The sequence below is a fragment of the Ictidomys tridecemlineatus genome, chromosome 7 (genome assembly GCF_052094955.1).
Source record: "Ictidomys tridecemlineatus isolate mIctTri1 chromosome 7, mIctTri1.hap1, whole genome shotgun sequence".
Classification (NCBI taxonomy): Eukaryota; Metazoa; Chordata; class Mammalia; order Rodentia; family Sciuridae; genus Ictidomys; species Ictidomys tridecemlineatus.
Genome location: NC_135483.1, coordinates 77,090,111 through 77,115,496, shown reverse-complemented (window position 1 = coordinate 77,115,496; position 25,386 = coordinate 77,090,111). Strand labels below are relative to the sequence as shown.

Sequence of the window (25,386 nt, the reverse complement as noted above, 5' to 3'; positions counted from 1 at the left end):
AACACATGTCTTCATATTCTGTCCTTATTCAAGGCCTGATTATGTGTGTGCATGTGTAATTGTCTGTGTGTGTAATAAACATTTGAAGAATTAACGTCCTAAACCATAAACACTTCATTGCACTGAATCACTTTTAGTAAAGACATTAATAATTTACTTCATTACCACTGATTTCTTATGAAAGTACTATAGTATCATTCTATTATACAAAGTGCTATAGAACAGTTAATAAGGGCACTTATTCCAGCCTGTAGTGCATTTCTAAAAAGACTGCCTTGAAGATGTTTGATTTGGGTAGAGCTGAAACTAATCCACCAAAGTGGGATGAAGCCTTAAGTAAGACCCTTAAGGCAAAATGGACATTGGGCAACATGGAAATGAAGATAAAGAGCATGGTGGTTTGTGTATAACTCAGCTGGAGCAGAATATGTTTGAAGGACAGCAGCAAAAGATGAGATTGGATATTTAAGGGAGGGCTCAATCTTCAGAGATTTTTTGCTTCTTGACAGGACTTTAATGATCATAATTCTACCACTGAAAGGTGTTATGTAGCAGAAATATTATTTGAGTTATAAAATGATTGTTTTAGCAAGAAAAGGGACTGGACTTGCACTATCTGAGGTGGGAATTCAAGAATAAAGGAAAGTAATTTAATTGGAAGTTACTGTGAATATCCAAGACAGAAATTGGGGTCTAAACTATATTAGTGGTATGGGACACTAGTAATGTTACAAGAGATTTATGAGGTATGTGAGAATTAGAATTAATAAAGACAGAATATCATGGAAAACTCAACTATTATTTCTAGATTTACTGCTTAAAAGATGAAGTAAAAGCTAATCATATTTAAGATGAATTGAAGAAGAGGGTGGCTAAGGGGTAAGATGAAAATTTACCTCAAATATATTAATTTAAAAATATCTATAAAACAGAAAAGCTGTCTTAGATTATATTCCTTGCAAAAGTTTTCTTGGAGAGCTCCTTTAGTAGATGTTATTCCTAGCAGCTACAAGTACAACAGCTCTGAAAAGCTGGGAGTGTGGAGTCCTTATATCCACTGAGGTCCACCTCCAGCATCACTCAATCTGAATTGTTTCTATGGTAATAGGTACAGCTTTTCTGACATGCTGGTGGCTCTAGTGTTGTAATAAATGGGAGAAGGATTAGTGCAGTGATAAACAGCTTCTGCTAACTAACAAGCATCATCCACTTCTCCAATCACCATTCCAGATTTTCCCTTTAGGCTTTCCAGTGGCCCTTACCACTGTGGGCTGGGGCAGTATGCTAGTCAACTTTTAATTTCTGTGACCCAATGAGAGCAACTCATTAAGAAGAAAGAATTTGTTTTTGTTCATGATCTCAGTGGTTTCATCTATGGTCTGCTGATTGCATCCCTCTGGGCCCATGCTGAGACAGAGCATTATTGCAGAAGAGAACCAGGGAGTAGAGAGAGAAGAAGGAGCCAAAGGAATGATATTTAATCCCCAAAGACATGCCCCCAGAGTCCCATTCCCTACACCTACACCCTACCTGGCTTACAGGTACCTCTCAGCACAGCTGTCCTTTCAAATTATTAATCCATCAAATGGATTAACATACTGACTAGGTGGTAGCTCTCACAATCACATCATTTCATCCTTGGGCACTCCTGCATTGTCTCATATAAGACTAAAGGAGTATCCTCTAGTAATGACCAAACTATAACCAAACCATCACAGGCAGTTTGCCTACTGATGTAACCTGCCTCTCATCCCCAGTAGCTGTTCTTCAGATCATGGATGCTGATTTTGTCCATTTACCACTAAATCTGGCAAAGACAGTATCAAGAGATGTTCAGTGGAGTGACTGAAGATCAAATATATCTCCAACTTCCTCAGATCTCCTGTTGTGTGTAGGGTCAGTCATCCCCTGACCAAGGATAACTCCTTTCCTTGACTGCTGATTTCTTGGCACAAAGCGACTAAAATGAACAGAAGGACCCAGTGCTTCAGATCTCCACCTGCACAGTTCAGAGCTAAGCATACAGGATGCCCAAATTTCCGTTATGGCTAACTGGGAGTGATGGTAAATGGGTTCAGCCCTAAATCAATCTCTTCATTTTCCAACCTATGTAATTTACTTACTGGGGAAGCAGAGTTTAACATTCTGGTCAGAGATTCAAAGTACACATCACATCCTGTCCTTTTCTCATAATACATCTACCACGTGACACATCAGTCGTAGAAATTGTAACTGTTCTTTCATGCTCCAGTTTTGCCTGATGAAGTGGCTTCACTCCAGCAGTTCCTTTGTTGTCAAATGAGTACACTGACATGAATTGAGTTTTGGAAACTCCTGTAAAGATTGTTAAGTCTTAAAACGTTGAGGCCTCACAGGTAGGAAAAGCAAACAAATACCTACACCAGGTATATTCCTGTCTATATGAATCATTGCTTTTCCAGGGTGAGGGGGGCCAAGGTCATCATTCCACCATCAAATTGCCAGTTGGTTTAACCAAGAATTCTGGAGCCATACTGAGTGTTTATTATTGTCTCTGTTAGTGACAGATCATTGTCTCTGTTAGTAGAAACTGAATACATCTTGGTGAGTGGGGACCATGGTATGGGGTTCATAATGAGCCCCCATTTATTCTTGTGTCCACATGCCAATACTGGAAGCTGACTTACATCAAATTGCTGAAATATTTAAGTGGCTTTGTTCAGTGACCTTTCTGTCCTAATCTTTCCTGCTTTGTTTCCTTCCAGGTCTCTCATTAACAGTTTAAGTCTTTTACCTCTTGAAAATATTACAAGAAATCCATGTATATTTTCGCCTTAGGTCACTTCGTTTTCACAAATTGGATGCCTAGATATACTATCCTCAGCTCCATGTTGTGGAAATTATTTTCTCCTCACTGCCATCTCTTGGGATCCTAGTCTAATAAAGGAATTGTTAGAAAGTTACACTCAATAACTTTAGCTTGCACCAACATACTGAGTCTGTCTAATATAAACAAACCCTACACCTCTTTCTTCTGTTTTAAAGAACTGTTCTCCATGTGGTGTATTTGCAACTTTATGAAGCATGCATGGCCAAGGGTTGTGATGAGATGGCGTCTAGCCTTCCAGCCTAGGCAGCTTGCTTATGCCTTCTGAATATGCTCTGATCTGATTATAGGTGAATACATTATACCTTGCAACTTGTTTTTTTTTTAATATGCCTGTTGTAACTTATAGTGGTGGAAAGAATCCAAACATGATATTCAGTTCATGTAAATTTTCAGCACTCTCCTACACCTATTATCATGCTAATGGATATCTGTCACATGGTATACAGATTTGCGGAGATGGTATTGCTTAAGTCCAGAAACTAGGGAGGTCTATATTGTGATTCTCCTGTGAGGGTTTACCATAAATTCCACACATTTTTTTTTCTAGAATAGTCATTTAAAATATCTAGGAGATATCAACTTGTAATTAGCCAGAATCAAGTTATCACTTATTCTACTGGGTACCAATGATGTGTTCTCTGTTTTCAGCAAGCTAAGAAGCAGCCCACTTCCAAAATCCCATCTTTGCTCTGAATTGAAGCTGATGCTCGAAGGAATTGTGTTAGAATGAATTCCACAGAGTAATATTTAAGTCAGAGAAACAGGTTTGTTGCACGGTGCTTTTAGGAGATACACCTATATGGAAAGAGGCTGTCAGTTTGGGGAAAGGGAGATAATTTACCTCCAAGTGATGTACCTTAGCATTAGTTACACCTAAATAGCTTGAATATTGATAGCTTGAGTTGCCCTACAGACATCATGAGGACAGCAGCAGGGTTGGAGCTTTCTATGGATATATCAGCCACAATTTCAGCTCTGCAAGACTTTCCTGTGGTTAAAGGACTCTGTGCTAGGCGTAAAGGTGAGTCACTAGCAGCTGATACTGCAGCATCTTATCTAGATGGATTATCTCTGTACATTAGCGCTGTGATGCTAAAAGATGATTGGATTTTTAAAAGGCAAGCTGTATAGATTTGATTGATCGGGTTTCAGAGGAAACTGAAAAGAAAAAATTGCAACTGAGAATGTGGTACAGTTACAATTTCAGAAGGATAAGATTCATTATTCTTCTCATTTTTCTGAGACAAAGGTGATTTAAATGGATAAAAGTAAACATATTTGGAAGAACAGGAGGACAGTAGAAAGACACACTCAGTTTCCTATCAACCATGACTTGTGGAAAAGCTGCAATATTTATCAAGAGGCGCAGAGTAGGATAAGAACGTGGAAAAGAATAATGCTATTTTAAAGACTTTAAAAGAAGCAAATATATTATTAAATGCACATGTCTCTTAAAAGGGTCAGGGTTTAACATTCATTCACAGTGAAATAATTCCAACTGTTACCACTATTGCTATTCTATATTTCAATTGCTCCCTGTAACTTTTTTTTTTAAGAGGCATTATATACCTAAAGGTTTATGTAGTAAAGAAAAGGAGATAGGAGGGGCAAATAGGAAGGGAAGATATTTTCCAGACATGATGAACTTAGTATTTGAAGTCTATGTGTGTGTGTGTGTGTGTAAAAGTGTGTATGTAAGCATACATATATGTATACCTTTGATAGGTTAATTCATTTTAGACATTAATTGGGGCATGTTTTCTCAAAGTTGTGTTTAATGACTTACATTTAAGATCAAATACAATTTTATTTTTATAACCAATTACAAAGAACTTTTGTTCGTAGAAGAATGCAAAGAGATCCACCATTAAATTATGAAGGAGACGATATTTGTCTTCTCACCTCCATTTCTTTATCCTCCCAGAAACATCACCATTACTACCTTTGTCCAGCTGCTTCTCAAATTGAAATTTGCCATCAGCTTACTCTTCTCTGAGAAAAACCACAGTGGTTTAAACTAATAAAAGGGAAATATCTTTGCAATCTGCAAAAGCAATTTCATGAGCATTATTATCTCATCCATTTTCACAGTAACCTTTAAGGTAGAATAGTCCAGTATTATTTCTTCTAATTTACAACAGAATATACTAGGGTTACAATAAATTAAGCATTTTACCCAGTCTTGAGACTTATAAGTAGGATATAAAATTTGGAGTATATTTCAGAACTTATGGCTCTAAGATCAGCACTTATGTTTATCTCAATATTCTGCCCAAATGCATCCTGTCCTAGGATATGTGCATTGTAGTGGGGGAAACATCTTAATTTCCTGGTAATGGAATTTAGGACAGTCCTGTGGAATAGAGGGCACAAAAGTAGGTGATCTTTATAATCCTCTATTCTCATTGTATCTGGGCAATGATGACTCTACAGAATAAATAAATTCTAGTAGGTGGAAAAATAGGAACAAATTCACATATGTATTCTAAGTTATAGTATGGCATCATAAAAAATTTTCTAACAAGGCACACGCATTTTTATAAAAGATTTATTATTTCATCTTTTAAAAGTGTTTCATTAAATAAATAACTTATTTTAAATATACAGATGAAATTGTATGTATTCATCCTGTATAACTTGATGTTTTCAAGTGCATTTAAATCGAGAAATAGCTAAATCTAGTTAATTAACATCCACATTGCTTCACATAGGTTTCCTTTGTGTGGTGTGTTATTACTACATGATGGGTTGCTTTGTACTTAGATTAGAAAGATTTTGAGACAAGAAAGAATTGCTCTTGTCTTTCTTTACCAGCCTCTTGTTTCCAAGCACATCAAAGTGTGTAAGTAACAACAATTCCAATCAGCATTCATATCCCACAGTTTACCTAACACAACTCTATTTGGGTCCACTTCAGAGACAGCCACTAGGAATTTGCCTTGTGCTCACTCAAAGGAATATAAAACTCTCCTTATTAAAAATGTAGTGTTGTCCACTCATTTTTTTTCATAAAAAATATTCTTAACACATTTGCCACTATTTTTTTAAAGTTTATCAGAATCTTAAGTACAAAATTTTGGCATAATAGGTTTGTCAAAGGGTTTTTGAATTAAGATAGTTTTCAGACTTTTATTATTTTCCTTGACAATAATTTTGACTCAGGTTAATGAAAATTTGCCTTAGTGAATCTGAGTGTTGCATTGATCTTATAACTTTTCCTAGTTTTTGCATTATTTTTTAGGTGACAAATCTTTCTGTCAATCATTATTTTCATTATCTATTCATCCCTGAGATATCCTACAAACAGGCAAGGATTCATGTTCCCTAGTAAAAAAAATTCTCCAACATCTGTCATATTTTTAATATGCATTATTATAGTCAGAAGATCTATATTGCAACTCGATGAAAGTTATAGAATTTAATATCTGTCCATTCTTGAGAACTGATTTATTAGGTATAGCAAATTTGTGTTTTTTCCTATCATGACTACACATGAAATGTCATTTAAAATTTACTTATAATCTGAGGATTTAAAAACTCTTAATTGTACTGCAAAGCTACACTAGAAAATAAGTTTTCTTGTCCAAAAACTACATAGATTAATGGCAGGGTGTGCACTGTTATTTATTTTGATGGACATTTTTCCAGTTTTGTATGTTTTTTAAACATAGTTATCTCATTTATTGCCATGTCCTTATGTTTGCCCTGAACATTATATTACAATAGTCCCCTAATCTACTATTTTGTTGTCTCTAGTTTTAGTTACCCGTGGTTGTGTTCCAAAAATAGTCATTGGAAAATTCCTGAAGTAAATGATTCATTAGCTTTAAATTACATTCTCCTTTGAGTAGCATAATGAATCATTGTGCCATCCCACTCCATTCACCCTGGAAGATGAATCATTCTTAGCCCAGGGGATATATGCCATATAGGATACCAGCCCTTTAGTTACTTATTAGTCTTCTCAGTTATCTCAGTGACCACTGCAGTATCTCACTACTTGTAGGGTTGAGCACCATTAATGATTTCCAGCAACCCCAGGGGACTTTGAAACGTATCCCCCACAAATAAGAAGAGACTTGCATTTTATAGAGACTTACATGATTCTCATAAATACTATTTTAATGTAAAATGTTTATGAATTTTATTATTTAAAAATTTTTAACAATGTCTTTGACATTTTATTTTTCATATAGTATATTTTTTACAGTTACTTTCTAGAAATAACATTTCTGGATCAAATGATATTACCATTTTAAAGCTTAAAATACATGTTTAAAATTATGTTCCTCAAATTTTACACTACCACCAGCAATATTATGGAAATATTTGTTTTGACATCATTTTATTGCTTTAGTTAATATAATTTTCAATGATCATTTACTAGTTTAATGGTTGTTTAATGCAGATATTTTAAAATTAATATAATCTAAATGTCTAATGAAGTTAATAAACATTATTAAGAAGAATAATTGTTTTTCTATTTTCTGTGGTTTTTGTCTGTTGCACTGTTTTCCTTTTTATTTTTTTGGCTATTTAAGGGTTTCTTTCTACCTTAGAATATTTCCTGCTACTCGACAATAAAAATATATTTTTCCTTAATATATGTTAATTGTACATAAATGAGTTAATAATTTATTACTACTGAACCTAGAACCTGTACATAAATGAGTATGGAATTCATTACTCCTAAACCTAGAACCTATATCTTTTCAAAAATTACTAAATAATTACTGATATAGTCACTTGTAATTTTCCTATAGTTGGAATGTTTATTTCACTTTTTAAAACACAAAGACTTTGACTTAGTGGAAGCTGAGATAAAATAATAAGCTGAGATAAAATAACTGTTTTTCTCAGAAAGTTAATTGTCCAGATAATGTTATTTTTAAGAATTCTGTATCTTAATGGATTTAAAGAGAACATTTAACACAATTTTTAATGATTGGATATTGTTTCTCAATAAATTATAGAGTCTAATATAGTAAGGATCAAAGTGTACACATAGATTTAACAAAAATTAAGGTCCCTATGATAGTGCCATTTTTTCTTTAAATAACACAATACTCAAGATATAGAAGCCACTACATAAATGTTAGGTAAATAGATAAAAAAAAGTGAGTGAGCAGGCGTGGTAGTCCATGCCTGTAATCCCAGTGGCTCAGGCATGAGGATCACAAGTTCAAAACTAGCCTCAGCAATTTAGCGAAGCCCTAAGTAACTTAGTGAGACCCTGTCTCATAACAGATTGTGGATGTGGCTCACTGATAAGCACCCCTGGGTTCAATCCATGATATAAAAAAAAGGAGTTAGTAAAATTTTGTATAAATTAATTATGCTTTAACATGATTATGTATCATTTGATAATTTCACCATTCTTATTAAGGCATTTTTATTATTTTTAAAATTAAACATTTTAATTAGTCTTTCCTTTGAGTGAATTCTGGAAATAGTTTGTTTCCAGAATAATTTTTCATTTATTTTTAATTCTCTAAAATATATGTGACATAATGTTTGTTATTTCAACAGTTTTTGTGTACACAGTTTATTGTCCTGATTGATTGACATTGTTGTCCAACTATCATCACAATCTGTTCCAAAAGTCTTCATCACCCCTGACAGAAACTCTGAAACCACAAAACAGTTACTGCTCTTTGTCCTATGTCACATATTAGGTTTCTAAAAATTATGTCTGCTGTCCACAAGAGACTAACATGAAGTCTAAAGACACAGATGTTTGCAAAGGAAATGATGTGAGGAGCATCCATGCAAATACTTACTACCCAAAGGGGAGTTGGCTATTTAATAGAAAAGGAGAACTTTAAGTCATTGCTACAAGAGACAAAAAGACTTTATATTATAAAATGGAACATTTTACAATAAGCTACAACAATAATAAACATAAAATCCATGCACTCAATACCAGATCCCCAAAATATATGAGCAAAGTGACAGAATCGAAGGAAGAAACAATTCTATAATAATAGTTCCATACTTGGATACCTCTACATAAATACTTGGATAACCAAACAGACCAATCAAAGTCTCAGTAAGTTATTTTGTGGATGTCAACAAACTGACTCTAATGTTCATATGAAAAGGCAGAAGATCTAGATGGAATTAAAGAATTTGAGTAAAGTTGGTGAACTGCCATGACTTGATTTCAAGACTTACTATAAATCTACATAGATGTTTGTAAGAGAAATGATGAGAAAATATATTCCAAGCAAATAATAGCCAGAGTTATCTATACAGTGTGATAATAGTGAAAAAAAATAGATCAGTAGTACAGATTAGGGAGCACAGAAATAGACCCTCATAAATATAGCCAGATGATATTTGAAATAGGACCGAAGGCAGTGCAGTTGAATGTATAGTCTTTTCTGTAAATGGTCCTGAAATAACTGACCACCCACTTGCAGAAAAATGAAGCTTTTGCATTAATTATGGAAATTAATATTTAAGAGCAAATGTGGACCGAGGTTCTGTCTTATCATAAGCTCATCTGATTTATTATTTATTCAATAAAAATGAGTGAACTAATGACCTTGGTTATATACTATGCATCACACAAATTCTGTATTTTACATCATTTCTTTATGAAATGACAGAATATCATTTTACCTTGATTGTCACTGTCATTCTCATGTTTTAGTCCAATTCCAGTATTACTCCTTTGATGAATAATGTCAAAAATATAAAATTACTTGAGATAAAAATAAGTTCTCAGAAAGTTTCATTGATTCCCTGTAACAAGATGAAAAGAAGAAAAGCATTCACCTCTATTGAATAGCATGTGAAAATGTACAGTCCGAATGTTAGTCATTGTTACTTTCTTTCATTTAAAGTCTCATGTTTCCAAAAGAAGACCAGGATTAGAAAACTGGAATAGCTAAACTGAAAATATTACCATGAATTAATTTCACATCTATGAACATTTACTAATTTGCAATTGTTGGTTGGAGATAAATGTTTGCTCATCCATTTTCATTTGCCCTTAAATATATTCAATGCAACCTCAATTAATCTTATTTTCTCCATGCCAGTGTGAGATTATTATAGTAAACAGACAGTATATTGGGGATCATTTTTTAAATATTACTGGAGAGGAAAATAGTATTTTCTCATTGAAAAATCTGCTTGAAAAGGTTAAAAGCCTTTGAGAAAGATGGATTTAAATGGCCAATGTAATGCTAAAATTTATTTTCATAATATGCTTAATTTACAATATTAATGTGTTCATGTGTGCATATATGCATATTTATGTACTTTTTAATATATGTATATCTTGTTTCTCTACAATTTTATCAGAGACAATAACAAAACTGCCCCAAGAAAACATCCAAACATCCAACTACCATAAATGTGTTTCCTTGAATTATTTAGAAACCACAAGAAATTATTTTTAACAAGAGCATATTTTGTTGAATGTATTTCTTTGTAATATATACTGATGTGACAAAGGTGGTAAGATAACTTACCTGGTGTAATGAGACAAAGGTAGTAAGATAATTTAAAACCACCTGGTATGTGATATGTTTTAACACAACTGTGTAGTTTTCCAAGTTAATGATTTATGCCATTTGTATTTAACATTGGGCATGCATATTTTAAATTGTAGTACATGCCAAAGAACAAAATTTACTTTTAGACAATAAGATTTATAATATAGAAGATATCAGAAATAACAAAAATATACAGTTTTCACTTATTTCCAATTTAACCTTCATGTATTTCCTTTTTGCTACTTGTAAAAGCTACAGATTTTTGTTGTTTTTAGCTACAAAGAACTGTATTTGTGGATTACTGTATTTCAGAAAGAAGTTATATTTTTAAAGACATTATAGACTCAATGAGGGGGTCTATAAAATTCGTATTCTTATTTAATCTTGTGAGTTCACCATGTAAGTTTTTATAATAATTATTTATTAAAGCTGATACGTCATTTTGAAGAAGCAATAAGGTCAATACTTTGGGCTTCAAGTGAAATCTCCAGAATCATCAAATCATAAATACTTCATGACTTACATTGTTGCGAAACAAAGTCAAAATTGTTTCCTGATTAAATATGACATGATACTGAAAATAATTAATTTATATATTTTTGCAATAATTATTTCATGGGTACAGAAGTTATTTCTGAAAATTAAAGAATATATTGAATTAAATTATACCCTTTGATAAATATATTTTAATTTACCTTTCATTATCAGGACATATTAGTAACTTTATGTGTTTTTACTATTTAAAAGGTAATTATTTCTTGGCTGAATGCAGACATTAATTATACTGACTTGCATGTGTTTCTCTTTTTTTCCTTTTAGGCTGTACTTTGGAGGTATAAATTTTCTCAGCTTAAAGGTTCTTCAGATGATGGCAAGAGCAAAATCAAATTTTTGTTTCAGAATCCAGATACTAAACAGATTGAAGCAAAGGTAAACACGATAAATTTATCACATACACACGTCTAATTACACTAATGGTATTAAGAAGCAAAAGGGAGAAAATTTAGAAGAACCAAAGAAACAAAAACATATTCTCCACTTACCTTGAAACATCCCTCATGGCCAATAGAATAAAATCACTTCAAGATTTTAATGATAAACATCCACTGAAAGGCGTTGCTTAAAATAAATTACACACAGTTAATTGCATTTCTTACTTTTAATTCCTCATGCACTGCATTTGTATCACACTAAAATAACATTTTGAAAAGTAAATACGTCACTTGGTGGTTTCACATTCTAATTAAGTAATTTAAAATACTTAAAAAGATGAATTCTATTTTATCATTATTTATTCTCCCCCAAAATAAGAATACAAAGTCCTACAGAAACTGATTTAGTAAATAAATGCATTTCCCCAGTGATCTATGTGTTAAGCAAGATGAGTTAAATGAATGACTTTTGACTTTTCCCCTTGTGCATTTTTAGTACTCTGGAATATATTAACTATGCTGCTTTTAACTCTTTAGAAAGATGCATTATTTTTATTTTTATGAGTATGTCTATTTGCAAATATTCAAAATCTAAATTATTTACATCACCCTACTATGAGATTCATAATGACAATATTTTGGTTAGCATAAAACATAAAAATACTTCTTTTGTGTAAGAATGTATAAAATTACAAACACCAAAGTGAAAAATTAATCATGTGGTTGTTATAACTCAATATAACTTTCAACAATGAATTAAAATTATTATTATAATTTTTTACCTTCCTTTACTTACTAAATTCAGGATCAAAGTCTTAGCCTGACATTCAAAGACTTCCAAGGTCTGGCCTATGTGATAGTATAGACAAAGGCTTTTGAATGGCTGCTCGGTATTCAGTTCAGACATATTTACTCCTTCTTTTATCAAGATGAACCCTTCTTTGCCTTATATATCTCCTAATGCTTTTCTCTTAACTTTTCTCTTCAACTCTGATTTGAGCCCCTCTGGGAATATCCATTCTTGTTTTATATCATTCTTTGCCTTTAGTATTTCTTTCTGGAGTGTATATTGAAGGAGGGAATGGTGGATGCACTTCCCTTATGCTGGATCCTTCATATTGTATTTCTCTAAAGCAATAATATTTCCATGACCTTGCCTTATATTTATATGTCATCAGTTTAGACAAATGCCTTGATGACTTTATCCACTTCCTTTAACTTGTCTCATAACTTTCAAATCTACATTCCCAACATGGCCACCTCCCTAAACACAGGCACATCTTCTCTCTGTCTTGTCACTACTCCGCCCTTCTCCCCATCAGCTGCCAGGAATGGATCATTCACTTTGTGCCAGCCAGTTATATCACTCTTTAAATCAGTTCTTAGTGCTGCTATCAAAAAATGTATTGCAGTTGTGAACTATTTACTTTATATATTTACTTTATTAATGTATTTACTTTAACTACTTACTTTTTATATTTACTTTAGCTCTTGGTAGATTTTTCAATATTTCAAAGTATGGCACATATGCTAATACTGATGAATTCATGTTACTATCAGTTCTGTATTCTTCAAACTAATGGGAAACCTCAACCATGAGTTGCTGACAGCAATATAGTATTTATTTGATTTTTGTTTATTAGATTTCTAACCCTTTTTAGAAAAATTTTTAAATAGTTTTTTAGTTGTAGGTAGACACAGCACCTTTATTTTGTTTATTTATATGTGACACTATATATACACAGGTGAGCACTCTACTGCTGAGCCACAACCCCTTTCTAACACTTTGAATGAACTCAGAAACCTTTAGCACACGATGGAAAAATTAGAAATTTAATAAAATGGCCATTATTTAGTTTTTGCTTTAATATAATATTTATTACATAATGCAGCTATGCAGATGATTATATTTATTTGTTACTTACCTGAAAGTCACTAAATGTTATTCTCATTATTCTTGTGTTTTAAAGCTTTATTTTATAATTTCATTCATTGTGAACAAATTTTAAAATTAAGATATTTGGTTACATATGATTTTCAAATTTATAGGTAGCAATTGTGAAATGAAAAAACAGTCTTAAAAATAATGAGTGACTACAATATTTGGTGAGTTAATGAAGATACTTTTTGGGGAATAGGTACCATGGATTTAACTCAGGGGCACTCAGCCATTGAGCCATGTCCCCAGCCCTATTTTGTATTTTTTATTTAGAGACAGAGTCTCACTGAGTTACTTACTGCTCACTTTTGCTGAAGCTGGCTTTGAACAAATGATCCTCCTGTTTCAGAATGAAGGTCTTTAAAGTCAGCATCTCTCTGTATAAAATAAGGAAAATAATACCCCCCAGGGTAACATAAAAAATACCAAATTAAAAATAAAGGCCATATAGCAAGTGAAGTCACTGATCAATCAGAAGGGTGGCAAGCTATACAGACTCTTTAAAGCCACCTTCTAAGTACCTCCAGACTATCACCTCTGCTAATATCAGATAAATTGTATAAGAATTAAAATTAGAGCATTTGCTAACTTTTTTATATTCTGTGCAACCGCAACTTATAAGTAGTAAACTAATGTCCAAACAGAACCAAAAATAAGATTGTAGATGTTTATGTGTGGGCATAAGTTTTCACTGAATAGTATAAATGTACAGAATTACAAATTGCTGGACAATAGTTGTTTAATTTTAAAGAAAATAGCTAACTTAAACTCCAGAATGGCTGTGTCATTTTATATGCCCACCAGCAATGTATGAGACTTCAGTTTCTCTGCATTCTTGCCAGTAAGTTACATTGTCACTACCTTTTATTTCAGATGTTCTAATCATAGTTTTAAACAATGCCTAGTAATTATAAACAATTTTACATGAGTGTTTTCTAGTCCATTTTTTAAATTAGATTGTTTTCTTTCTTTTTTTGCCTATTTTCTAATTGTATCATTTGATTTTTTGTGCTATTTTTCTGTTAATGATGCTAGAGACATTTTAATTTACTAGCGTTATTTTCTGTTTTCTGTAATCAATTTAATGAATTCTGCTTTCTCACTTGCTTTTTATTTTTGCTACTATTGTCACTTTGGCTTTATAGAATTTGAATGAATTAGACTTTTTTCATTTAAAAATAAACTTTTAAAAATTATTTTTTGAATGAAAATTTACCTAAAAAAGGGCTGTTTTAGGTACCCAGAAAAATTAAGTAGAAATATAGCAATTTCCCTTTTGTTCCTCTCCCAACACAGGCAGCATGTCTCCACTATCTACAACCTACAATGGTGTGGCATGCTTGTTACAATCATTGAAGCTTCATTGACACATCATTATCTCCAAGAATCCATTGTTAATATTAGGGTTAAATTTTAGTATGTGCAACACCAAGAGTTGCCCCTAATGTGGAACATACAAAGTTGATTCACTGGTCTGAAGATCCTCTGTGCCCTGTCAGATCAGCCCTACCTTCCAGTAACCTTACAATCACTGATCTTTCACAGTCTCCCTAGTTTAACTGTTTAAAACTTTTGTAAGTTGAAACATACAGTAGATATTCTTTTCAAGTTGATTGTTTTTACTTGGTAAAATGACTTTCTATGACATTTATTTTCAGTACTGAATAATACAGTATTCCATTTCCTGGATGTATCACAGTTAATTTATCCATTCACTCAGTGAAGGACATTTTGATTACTTCTGAGTTTTGGAAATCAGTTATGAATAAATCTGCTTTAAGTATTCATTTTTTGTTTTTTGTGTGTACAGAAAATTTCAATTCTTTTGGAAAATAAGTACCAATTATTGATAGATCTTAGGGTAAGGCTGTTTCATTTTTAAGAAATTGCCAACTTGTCTTCCAAAGTGAAAATTTTTCATTCACTGCAGCAATAAATGAGTGTTCCTGTTGCTCCACAAACTAGTCAGCATTTGGTTTTGTCAGTGTTTTAAATTTTAAGCATCTAACAGATGCTTCATGGTATCTCATTGGTTTGATTTTCATTTCACTGAGGACAAATGATGTAAAGCATGTTTTAATGAGCTTATTTTTCACCCATACATTCTGTTCTGTATAGCTGATATTCTGTTACTGTTTTAGACACTGTAATTCCCAAGTGCTGCAGAAGGACCCAGGGTCTGGTACGTGCTAGACAAGTACTCTGCCTCTGAGCCACATCCCCAATCCCAAAACACTCCAAATTGGGGTGTCTGTTTTCATATTGTTCATTTTATCAGTTTTTTTGTATGTATTTAGATTATTTTTTTTCATCTGAAGAAGTCTCTTTTCTGTCTTCTGTAAATATTTTATCCTTATCTGTGACTTTGCATTCTCTTTCTTCATAGAGAAGAAAGGTGGTTTCTCATTTCTTTAATTGATGGTGCCTTTTGTGCATATATAAAAACTCATTTACCAAACCTAATCTGTATTTTCCCATATGCTAACTTCCAGCAATTTTACAGTACCACATTTTACATTTGGGGCTGTGATTTATTTTGAATTAAATTTTGTAATGTGAGATCTATGTCTGGATTTATTTCTTTCCTTTGCCTTGATAGTAGATGCACAGTTATTCTGGTATTGTTTGTTGAAAACTCTATATTTTCTCCATTCTATTGCTTTTTGGCTCCTTAATCATAGATCTGTTGACAATATTGTGTGATTCCATTTCTGGGCTTTCTATTCTGTCCAATTTATCTCTTTATCTGTGCTCTTCTCAATATTACACTCTCTTATCACTACAGCTTTAGAGTATTTATTAAAGTTGAGAACTGTGAATATTCTAAATTTGTTCTTGTCTTTTGATATTATGTTGAGTTTTTAGGGTTTCTTGCCTCTTCATATACACTTGATATTTTTTTTTCGTTTTCTTTTTCTATCAGAATTTTAAACTTATCCATAGTAGTTGGGTTCATCCTAACAAACTCGTACCTGCATGGAATTCAATGTTGGTTCACTATCCTCCCTGTTTCTCTCACCTTTTTTTCCTCGTGTCCTCCTTCTCACCCAATATAAATCTTAAAATTAATTTATTTATATCAACAAAGTAATTTTCTGAGTTTTTGAATAAAAATTTATTAACCTATAATTCCAATTGAAAAAAATGAAATCTTGATAATAACGGCACTTCTTATCCATGTACATGAGCTCTGTCTATATCCCAATTACTATTTAATTTTAATTATTATTTAATTAATTTAAATATTCAATTTAATATAAATTATTATTTGATATTATTATTTATTTTAATTTATTTAATTTCTTTATTTTATTTCATTAGATTTTATAGTTTTTCTCACATATATCTTATCTATACATAGTTATGTTTATACTAACTAAACTGTCTTGTGAGTGAATATCATTGCCTTTATTTCTACTCATGGTGGGAAATGTTTGAACTTTCTACCATTAAATATGATGGTGGCAGCATGTTAGTAGATTATTGTTACCAAATTTAGATATTCCCTTTTATTCTTAGTTTACTGAGAGTTTGTAGTCATAAACAAGTGCTATGTATGTTTTCTGCACTTAATGGTACAATCACATGTGTTTTTAGCTTGTTGATATGATGGAATATATCAACTAACTTTCAAATGATGAACAAATCTTATTGATCCACCATAATACCAAATTCAGCTAATTCTTCTTTCATTTCTATCAGTTTGCCAAAACATTTTGATGTTCTATTTTTGCAAAGAAAATTTTTAAGAAATATTGTATCAGCTGAGACAGTTGACCAATATGTTATCTGTAATACCCATCTTATTTCTAATAACTCTCCCTACTTTTACTTTTAATCTATATGTATTTTATATTTAAAGTTGATTTGTTACAGATGATGTTGTGTCTGGTCTCATGATATGTCTGATAATTTTTAATTGATACATTTAGGCCACTGATTTTCAAACTAAATATTGATATTTTGGGATATATATCTAAGGTGTATTACTCTTTTTCAGTGTTTCCCTTGTTCTTTATCATTTTATGTCTTTAACACATTTTATGTTTCAATTTTCTCTCCTTATTAGAATAGCAGTTCTACTTCTTTGTTTCCATCTTTTTGCTTCTTTCTTTGTGTCTTTATTTCTTACTTACTTTTCCTTGAGGTTCAAGTAGTTTCATATTGTTTTCACAAACATTAGGAGAGTCATTTTAGTGATAAAATAATTCTACTTCTTCCCTCCCAACACTGGCTAATTGGAACCAGAGACAATTTCTGTCCCTAATTATACTTGTAAATATAGACAGATATATACATATATATGTTCTTATACATACCTACAATAAAAACTGCAGAACCTCAGACCACTAAAGAAAGAAATTGAAGACCTTAGAAGATGGAAATATCCACCCGCCCCCATGCTCCACGCTCACCTAGCATGCACTGGGTTTGATCCTCTGCACCACATAAAAAATAAATAAATAAAATAAGGATGTTGTGTCCACCAAAAACTAAAAAATAAATATTAAAAAAATTCTTTCTCTCTCTCTTTCTCTCTAAAAACAACAACAACAACAACAACAAAATCATTCTACCAAAAGCATTATACAGATTTCATGCAATTCTTATTAAAATCCCAAAGATGTTCTTTATGGAGCTAGAAAAAGCAATTATGAAATTTACTTGGAAAAATAAGAGACCCCAAATAGCCAAAGCAAACTTTATCAAGAAGAGTGCCCAGGTGTGGTGGCTTACACCTGTAATTGCTGTGGCTTGGGAGGCTGAGGCAGGAGTATCATGAGTTCAAAGCAAAAACAAGGCATTAGGCAACTCGTTGAGACCCTATCTCTAAACAAAATACAAAATAGGGCTAGGGATGTGGCTCTGTGGTCAGGTGCCCTTGGTTCAATCCAGGATATATAAAGAACTAAAAAACTTATCTGGGCTAGGTGGGGCACACCTCTAATCCCATTGGCTGGGGAGGCTGAGGCAGGAAGACTGCAAGTTTAAAGTCAGCCTCAGCAAAAGTGAAGTGCTAAGTAACTCAGTGAGACTCTGTCTCTAAGTGAAAAACAAAATAGGCATGGGGATGTAGCTCAATATTCAAGTGCCCATGAGCTCAATCTCTAGTACCTGCCTCCCCCTGGTGGGGGAACACTCAATAAACTTAACACCAAAAAACAAATAACTCAATGAGTAAATGGACTACAGAAATGAAAAAACACTTCACAGAAGAAGAAATATCATCAGTCAACAAATACATGAAAAAAATTTCAACACCTCTAGCAATTAGAGAAATGCAAATCAAAATTACTCAAAGATTTTATATCCCTCCAGTCAGAATGGCAATTATCAAGAATATGAACAATGGGGTGGACCAATGGTACAGAATAGAGGACACAGAGACTAATCCACAAAGTTACAACTATCTTATATTTGATAAAGGGGCTAAAAACATGCAATGGAGGAAGGATAGCATCTTCAACAAATGGTTTTGGGAAAATTGGAAATCCATATGCAACAAAATGAAATTGAATTCCTTTCTCTCGCCAGCCACAAAAGTTAACTCAAAATGGATCAAGGAGCTAGATATAAAAACAGAGACACTGCGTCTGATAGAAGGAAAAGTTGGCTACCATCTACATATTGTGGGGTCGGGCTCCAAATTCCTTAATAGAACGCCCGTAGCCCAAGAGTTAATAACAAGAATAAACAAATGGGACCTACTTAAACTAAAAAGTTTTTTCTCAGCAAGAGAAACAGTAAAAGAGGTAAATAGAGAGCCTACATCCTGGGAACAAATTTTTACCCCTCACACCTCAGATAGAGCCCTAATATCCAGAATGTACAAAGAATTCAAAAAATTAAACAATAAGATAACAAATAATCCAATCAACAAATGGGCCAAGGACCTGAACAGACACTTCTCAGAGGAGGACATACAATCAATCCACAAGCACATGAGAAAATGCTCACCATCTCTAGCAATCAGAGAAATGCAAATCAAAACCACCCTAAGATACCATTTCACTCCAGTAAGGTTGGCAGCCATTATGAAGTCAAACAACAATAAGTGTTGGCGAGGATGTGGGGAAAAGGGCACACTTGTACACTGCTGGTGGGACTGCAAAATGGTGAGGCCAATTTGGAAAGCAGTATGGAGATTCCTGGGAAAGCTGGGAATGGATCCACCATTTGACCCAGCTATTGCCCTTCTTAGACTATTCCCTGAGGACCTTAAAAGAGCGCACTATACGGATACGGCCACATCAATGATTATAGCAGCACAATTCACAATAGCTAGACTGTGGAACCAACCTAGATGCCCTTCAATAGATGAGTGGATAAAAAAATTGTGGCAGCTATACACAATGGAGTATTATGCAGCACTAAGAAATGACAAAATCATAGAATTTGCAGGGAAATGGATGGCATTAGAGCAGATTATGCTAAGTGAAGCTAGCCAAGCCCTAAAAAACAAATGTCAAATGTCTTCTTTGATATAAAGAGAGCCACTAAGAATAGAACAGGAAGGAAGAGCATGAGGAAAAGACTAACAGTAAACTAAGATGAATGGGGAGAGAGAAAGGGAGAGAGAAGGGAAAACATATGGAAATAGTAGGAGACCTTCAGTGATACACAAAATTATAAGAGGTTATGAGGGGCAAGGGGGAGGGGGAAAAAAGGGGAGAGAATTGAACAACAGCAGAGGAGGTAGAGAGGGAAGATGGGAGGGGAGGGGAGGGGGGATAGTAGGGGATAGGAAAGGTAGCAGAATACAACAGTCACTAATATGCCATTATGTAAAAATGTGAGTATGTAACAGAAGTGAGTCTGCATTATGTATTTGGGGAGTTCAAAACCCAATTGAGTCAAATGTATGAAAGATGATATATCATGAGCTCTGTAATGTTTTGAACAATCAATAAAAAAATGGAAAAATAAATATAATGATTCAAACTATAATATGAAGATCAAGGAAAAATACATCCCTCAGACACATAAAACTATTAACACTGATAAAATGTGTATGTTTTTATCTTGTTAATCTATTTACAGTTTAGCTTAAAGTGTATCTATCTATTCAGTTTAACTCAAATATGAAACCTTAGAGGATAAAGTAAAAAAAAAAAAAAGAATATGAACAATGGGGCTGGGGCAGTAGGTCAGTGGTACAGCACTTGTCTTGCACATGTGAGGCACTGGGTTCAATCCTCAGCACCACATACAAATAAATAAATAAAGATACTGTGTCCATCTACAACTTAAAAAATAAAAAGAAAGAATGAATGCAACAATAAATATTGGTGAGGATGTGGGTAGAAAGGTACACTCATTCATTGCTGGTGGTACTGCAAACTGGTAAAACCACTATGGGAAGCCCTAAGGAGATTCCTTAGAAAACTTGGAATGGAACCACCATTTGACCCAGCTATCCAACTCCTTCTTTTATACACAAAGGACTTAAAATTAGCATACTACAGTGATGCAACTACATCAATGTTTACAGCAGCTCCATTCACAATAGCTAAACTACTGAACCAATCTAGGTGCCTTTCAACAGATGAATGAATAAAGAAAATGTGATATATATATATATATATATATATATAATAAAATATTATTCAGTCTTAAAGAAGGATGAAATTATGACATTTGCCAGTAAATGGATGGAGCTGAAGAATACTGTGCAAAGCAAAATAAGCCAGTCTCAAAAAACGAAAGGCTGAATATTTTCTCTGGTATGCAGATGTTAATTCACAATAAGGGGGTGTGTCTAGGGAAGAATGGAGGAAATCTGGATTTGGTAGAGGGTAGGGGAGGGAGAAGATTAAGTCTCGTGGATAGTAAAATGAAGTATTATTCCATATGTGCATATGTGACTACATGACTGATGTGATTCTATATCATGTACAACCAGAAGAATGAGAAGTTATACTCAATTTATGTGTGACGTGTCAAAATGAATTCTACTGTCATGTGTCACTCATGAGAACAATTTTTTAATTTTGAAAAGATAGAAAAATAAATATGTCTCTCTATATTTATATATAAATAGAGAAACATTATTGCACATAATTTAATACATTATATTATACTATACAGTTGTATTATTTTGTTATATTTATGTTATGTTTAAAACATAAATGACTGCATTATTTATGTTATAATACAGTTGCATTATTTTGAACAAATTATTATTGTTTAGATAAATGTTGAATAACTTATCTGTTAGATAAATTAAGAAATATAAGATCTTTTTACTTTGTTTATTCCTTCTTTTGATGCTATTCATTTTATTTTTCTTTCTATTGATCCAATCTGACCTATCTTATTTTCTTCTTTCCAAATAATTTATTTTAAAATTTCTTACAAGGCAAGTCTACTGACAGTGATTTTTTTCAATTTTTACTTGTCTGAAAATATCTTTATTTCTCCTTCAGTTGTAAAGAATAACTTCACAAGGTGCAGAATTCAAAGTAGATAGCTGGGTTTTTTTCCAATATTTGAAATTTTTTACTTGAGATATTTCTCTTATTGCTTGTATGGTTTCAGAGAATATGAATATAAATTTTATCTTTGATGCATTTGGGAGAGGAAAGGCTTTCTTTTTTCTCCTCAACCCAGTTTCAGAAAAAAATATATACATACACTCACACACATATGCTTACATGCATATAATATGTACTTTTCTTTTTTATGACTTTTTATTGATTCTTTTGAGTTATACCTAACATTATGTATATCCTGAATGTTAATACTGTATCTAAGGAGCAAGTGGCAAAGTCTTCTCCCATTACACAGGCTCTCTCTTCATACTCTAAATTTCTTCCTTTGCTTTTTAAAGCTCTTCCATCTGATATAATCCCATTTATTAATTATTGATTTTATTTCTTACTCTTTAGGAGTCTTATTAAGGAGGTCAATTCCTATGCCAACATGTTGGAATGTTGGGCTTATATTTTTTCTAGCAGTTTCAGAGTTTCTGGTCTAATTTATAGGTCTTGCATCCACTTTGGGTTGATTTTGGTGAAGGTGAAAGATAGAGGTTAAGTTGTGTTCTTCTCTGTATGGAATACCAGTTCCCCAGCACCATTTTTTGTAAAGACTATATTCTCTCCAAGAAATGTTTTTGACATCTTTGTCGAATACTATATAATTGTTTTTATGTGGGTTTACCTTTGCGTCTTCTATTGCATGGCTCCTCAAGTTTGTTTTGGTGCCAGAACCATGCTGTTTTTGTTGCTATAGCTCTGTAGTATATTTTGAGGTTTTCTATTGTGATGCGGCCAGCATTACTATTTTTAATCAATATTGCTTTGATTATTATGGTTCTCTTATTTTTTGAAAATTTTAGAACTGCTTTTTCTAGTTCTATGAAGAATGTCATTGGGTGCTTGCCTCTGCAGCACCTATATTAAGGTTAGAACAATACAGAGAAGATTAGCATAGCCCTGCACAATAATGACACACAAATTCCTGAAGCATTCCATATTTTTTTTCTCTTCTGATATGAAGAGGCCAATACATAATGGGGCGGGAGGAGTAGGGAAAATAGAAGTTTATTGGATTAGACAAAGGGAAATGAAGTAAAGGGGGGATGGGTATAGGAAAGACAATAGAATGAATCATGCATAACTTTCCTATGTTCATATATAGATACACAACCAGTGTAACTCCATGTCATGGTCAACAAAAAGAATGAGATCATAATTATAATGTTATATTCCATGTGTAATATGTCAAAATGTATTCTTCTTTAATGTATATCTAAAAGGAACAAATTCCAAAAAGGAAAAAAAACAGAATGTCATTGATAATTTGATGTAAATTGCATTGAATCTGTACAATGCTTTTGGTAGCATGGCCATTTGCTATTAATTTTGCCTACCCAAGAAAAAGGAAGGGCTTTTTATCTCCTAAGATCTTCAATTTCTTTCTTCAGTGTTCTATAATTTTCATTGTGAAGGTTCTTGGCATCTGATAAAATATTTATTCCCAAGTACTTTATTTTTTGAGGTTATTGTGAATGGAAGAGTTTGAGTAGGAAAGTGGTTGAAATACACACACACACACACACACACACACACACACACACACGTATCTTTTATCCTGCTACCTTGCTGAGTTCATTTATCAGCACTAGAAAGTCTTCTAGTGGAGCTTTTTGGGTCTTGTAAATATAGGATCATATCATCAGCCAATAGATTTGAGCTCTTTTCCTATTTGTGTCCTTTTGATTTCCTTCTCTTGCCTGGCTGCTCTGGCTAGAATTTTGAGTACAGAATGTTGAACAGGAGTGGTGACAGTGGATATCCTTGTCTTGTTCCTCATAGAAGAGGCAGTGCTTTCAATTTTTCTCTGTTCAGTATGATGTTGGCCTTGGGTTTGTCATATATACCCTTTACAATATTGAAGGAGGTAGGTTCCTTCTATCCCTAGTTTCTCTAGATTTGGGGGTGGTGGGTAGTACAAACCTTACTTAACAACCGAGCCTAATCTCCTGCTCTTTTTTTTTCTTTTAGTAAATTTTGAGAGTTGCCTAGGGCCTTGCTAAGTTGCTGAGGCTAGCCTTGAACTGACAATCTTTCTGCCTCAGCCTCCCAAGCAGCTGGAATTTCAAGTGTGTATCACTGAAATTAGCTATTTTTTCCTGGTGTTTTAAACATGAGTGGACACTACATTTTGCCAAATGCTTTTTCTTCATCTGTGGAGAGAATCTTGTGATTCATGTCCTCAACTTTATACATGTGGTGAATTACATTTTTTGATTTCTCTATGTTGAGGCTTCCTTAAATCCCTGAAATTAACCACATTTGATTGTGGTGCCCTGTTTTTTCAAAATGTTTTTGTATGTAGTTTGCCAGTATTTCATTAAGAAATTTTACATTTATGTTCATCAAGGATATCAATCTAAAGTTTTCTTTCCTTTATGTGTATTTGTCTGATTTTGGTATCAAGGTGATACTGTTTCATAGAATGCAGTTGGCAGGGATCCCTCCTTTTATATTTCATGGAATAATTTGAGGAGAATTAGTATTAATTTTCTTTAAAGGTGGTATCTCTCATTTTATTTATTCGAGTCTTCTCTATTTTCATTTTGTCTAATTTGGCAAGTGGTGTATCAAATCCTGTTTATCCTTTCCCTGAGAAGACATCTTTTGTATTTTTTTCTTTACTCTGTTTCATTCTGATTATAATTATTTTATATCTTCAACTGACTTTGGTTTAGTTTGTTCTTTTTCTAGCACCTTGAAGTGTAAAGTTAGGTGGTTTACTTTAAATCATTCTAATGTTTTAATGTTTAAACTCACTGTTATGAAATTTCCTCTTAAAACGGCCTTCATTCTGTCCCAGAGATTTTGATATGTTGTATCATTATTCTTGGTATTTTTTGAGAAATAATTTTCTCCCCCCATTTTTTATGCTATTCATTTATTGTTAAAAATGTAGTATTTAAGCTTTAGGTTTTAGAGGGTTTTCTGTTTTTTTTTTTTAATCTTGTCATGGATATCTAACTTACTCCATTATACTCTGATACAATGTAAGAAATATCTATATTTATTACTAGTTTATTATGATATAATACAACATAAAAATTATCTGTATTTTTGGTCTTTGCTAAGATTTTCTTTGTGACCTAAAATATGATCTATTTTAGAAAATGTTTCTTGTACTGCTGAGAAAAAAATATATTTAGATGTTGATGGATAAAATATTCTACAGATGTCTGTTAGATATATTTGGTTCATAGTACTTTTTAGATCTGAGAAATGTTTACTTGGTTTATGTCTATATGATCTATATAGTGTGAGACAGATGTGTTGAATCCACCCAATATTTTCTCATTGTGCTCTATTTGATTCTAATATTGAGAAGATTTTTTTTCTTATGTACGTAGATGCATCATTATTTGGGGTATAAATATTTACAATCATTTTTATCTTGTTGTTGGATGATCCAGTTAACCTGTATGAAGGGACCTCCTTTGCCCCTTCTGATTAATTTTGGCTTGATGGCCACTTTGTCTGATATGAGACAAGCTATCCCTGCTTGTTTACAGGTACCATATGCACGGCATATATTTTCCTATTCTTTCACCTTCAGTCGGTGGATATCTTTGCCTGTGAGGTGAGTTTCTTGCAAGCAATATATTGT

General features: G+C 32.9%; 1 protein-coding gene and 1 non-coding gene across 10 annotated transcripts in view; both read left to right on the top strand.

Annotated features, from left to right (window-relative positions):
• Positions 1-25,386, top strand: part of Sntg1 (syntrophin gamma 1) — an 800,188-nt gene that overhangs the window by 750,849 nt on the left and 23,953 nt on the right. For all 9 annotated transcript variants that reach the window (XM_078017191.1, XM_078017195.1, XM_040294069.2 and 6 more), the window contains one exon: positions 11,194-11,304. In XM_078017191.1, the coding sequence (XP_077873317.1) occupies positions 11,194-11,304 (111 nt within the window). The remainder of the gene's footprint in view (positions 1-11,193; positions 11,305-25,386) is intronic.
• Positions 22,622-22,727, top strand: LOC120883771 (U6 spliceosomal RNA). Its single transcript, XR_005725969.2, has one exon. It is a non-coding gene; the product is annotated as a U6 spliceosomal RNA (small nuclear RNA).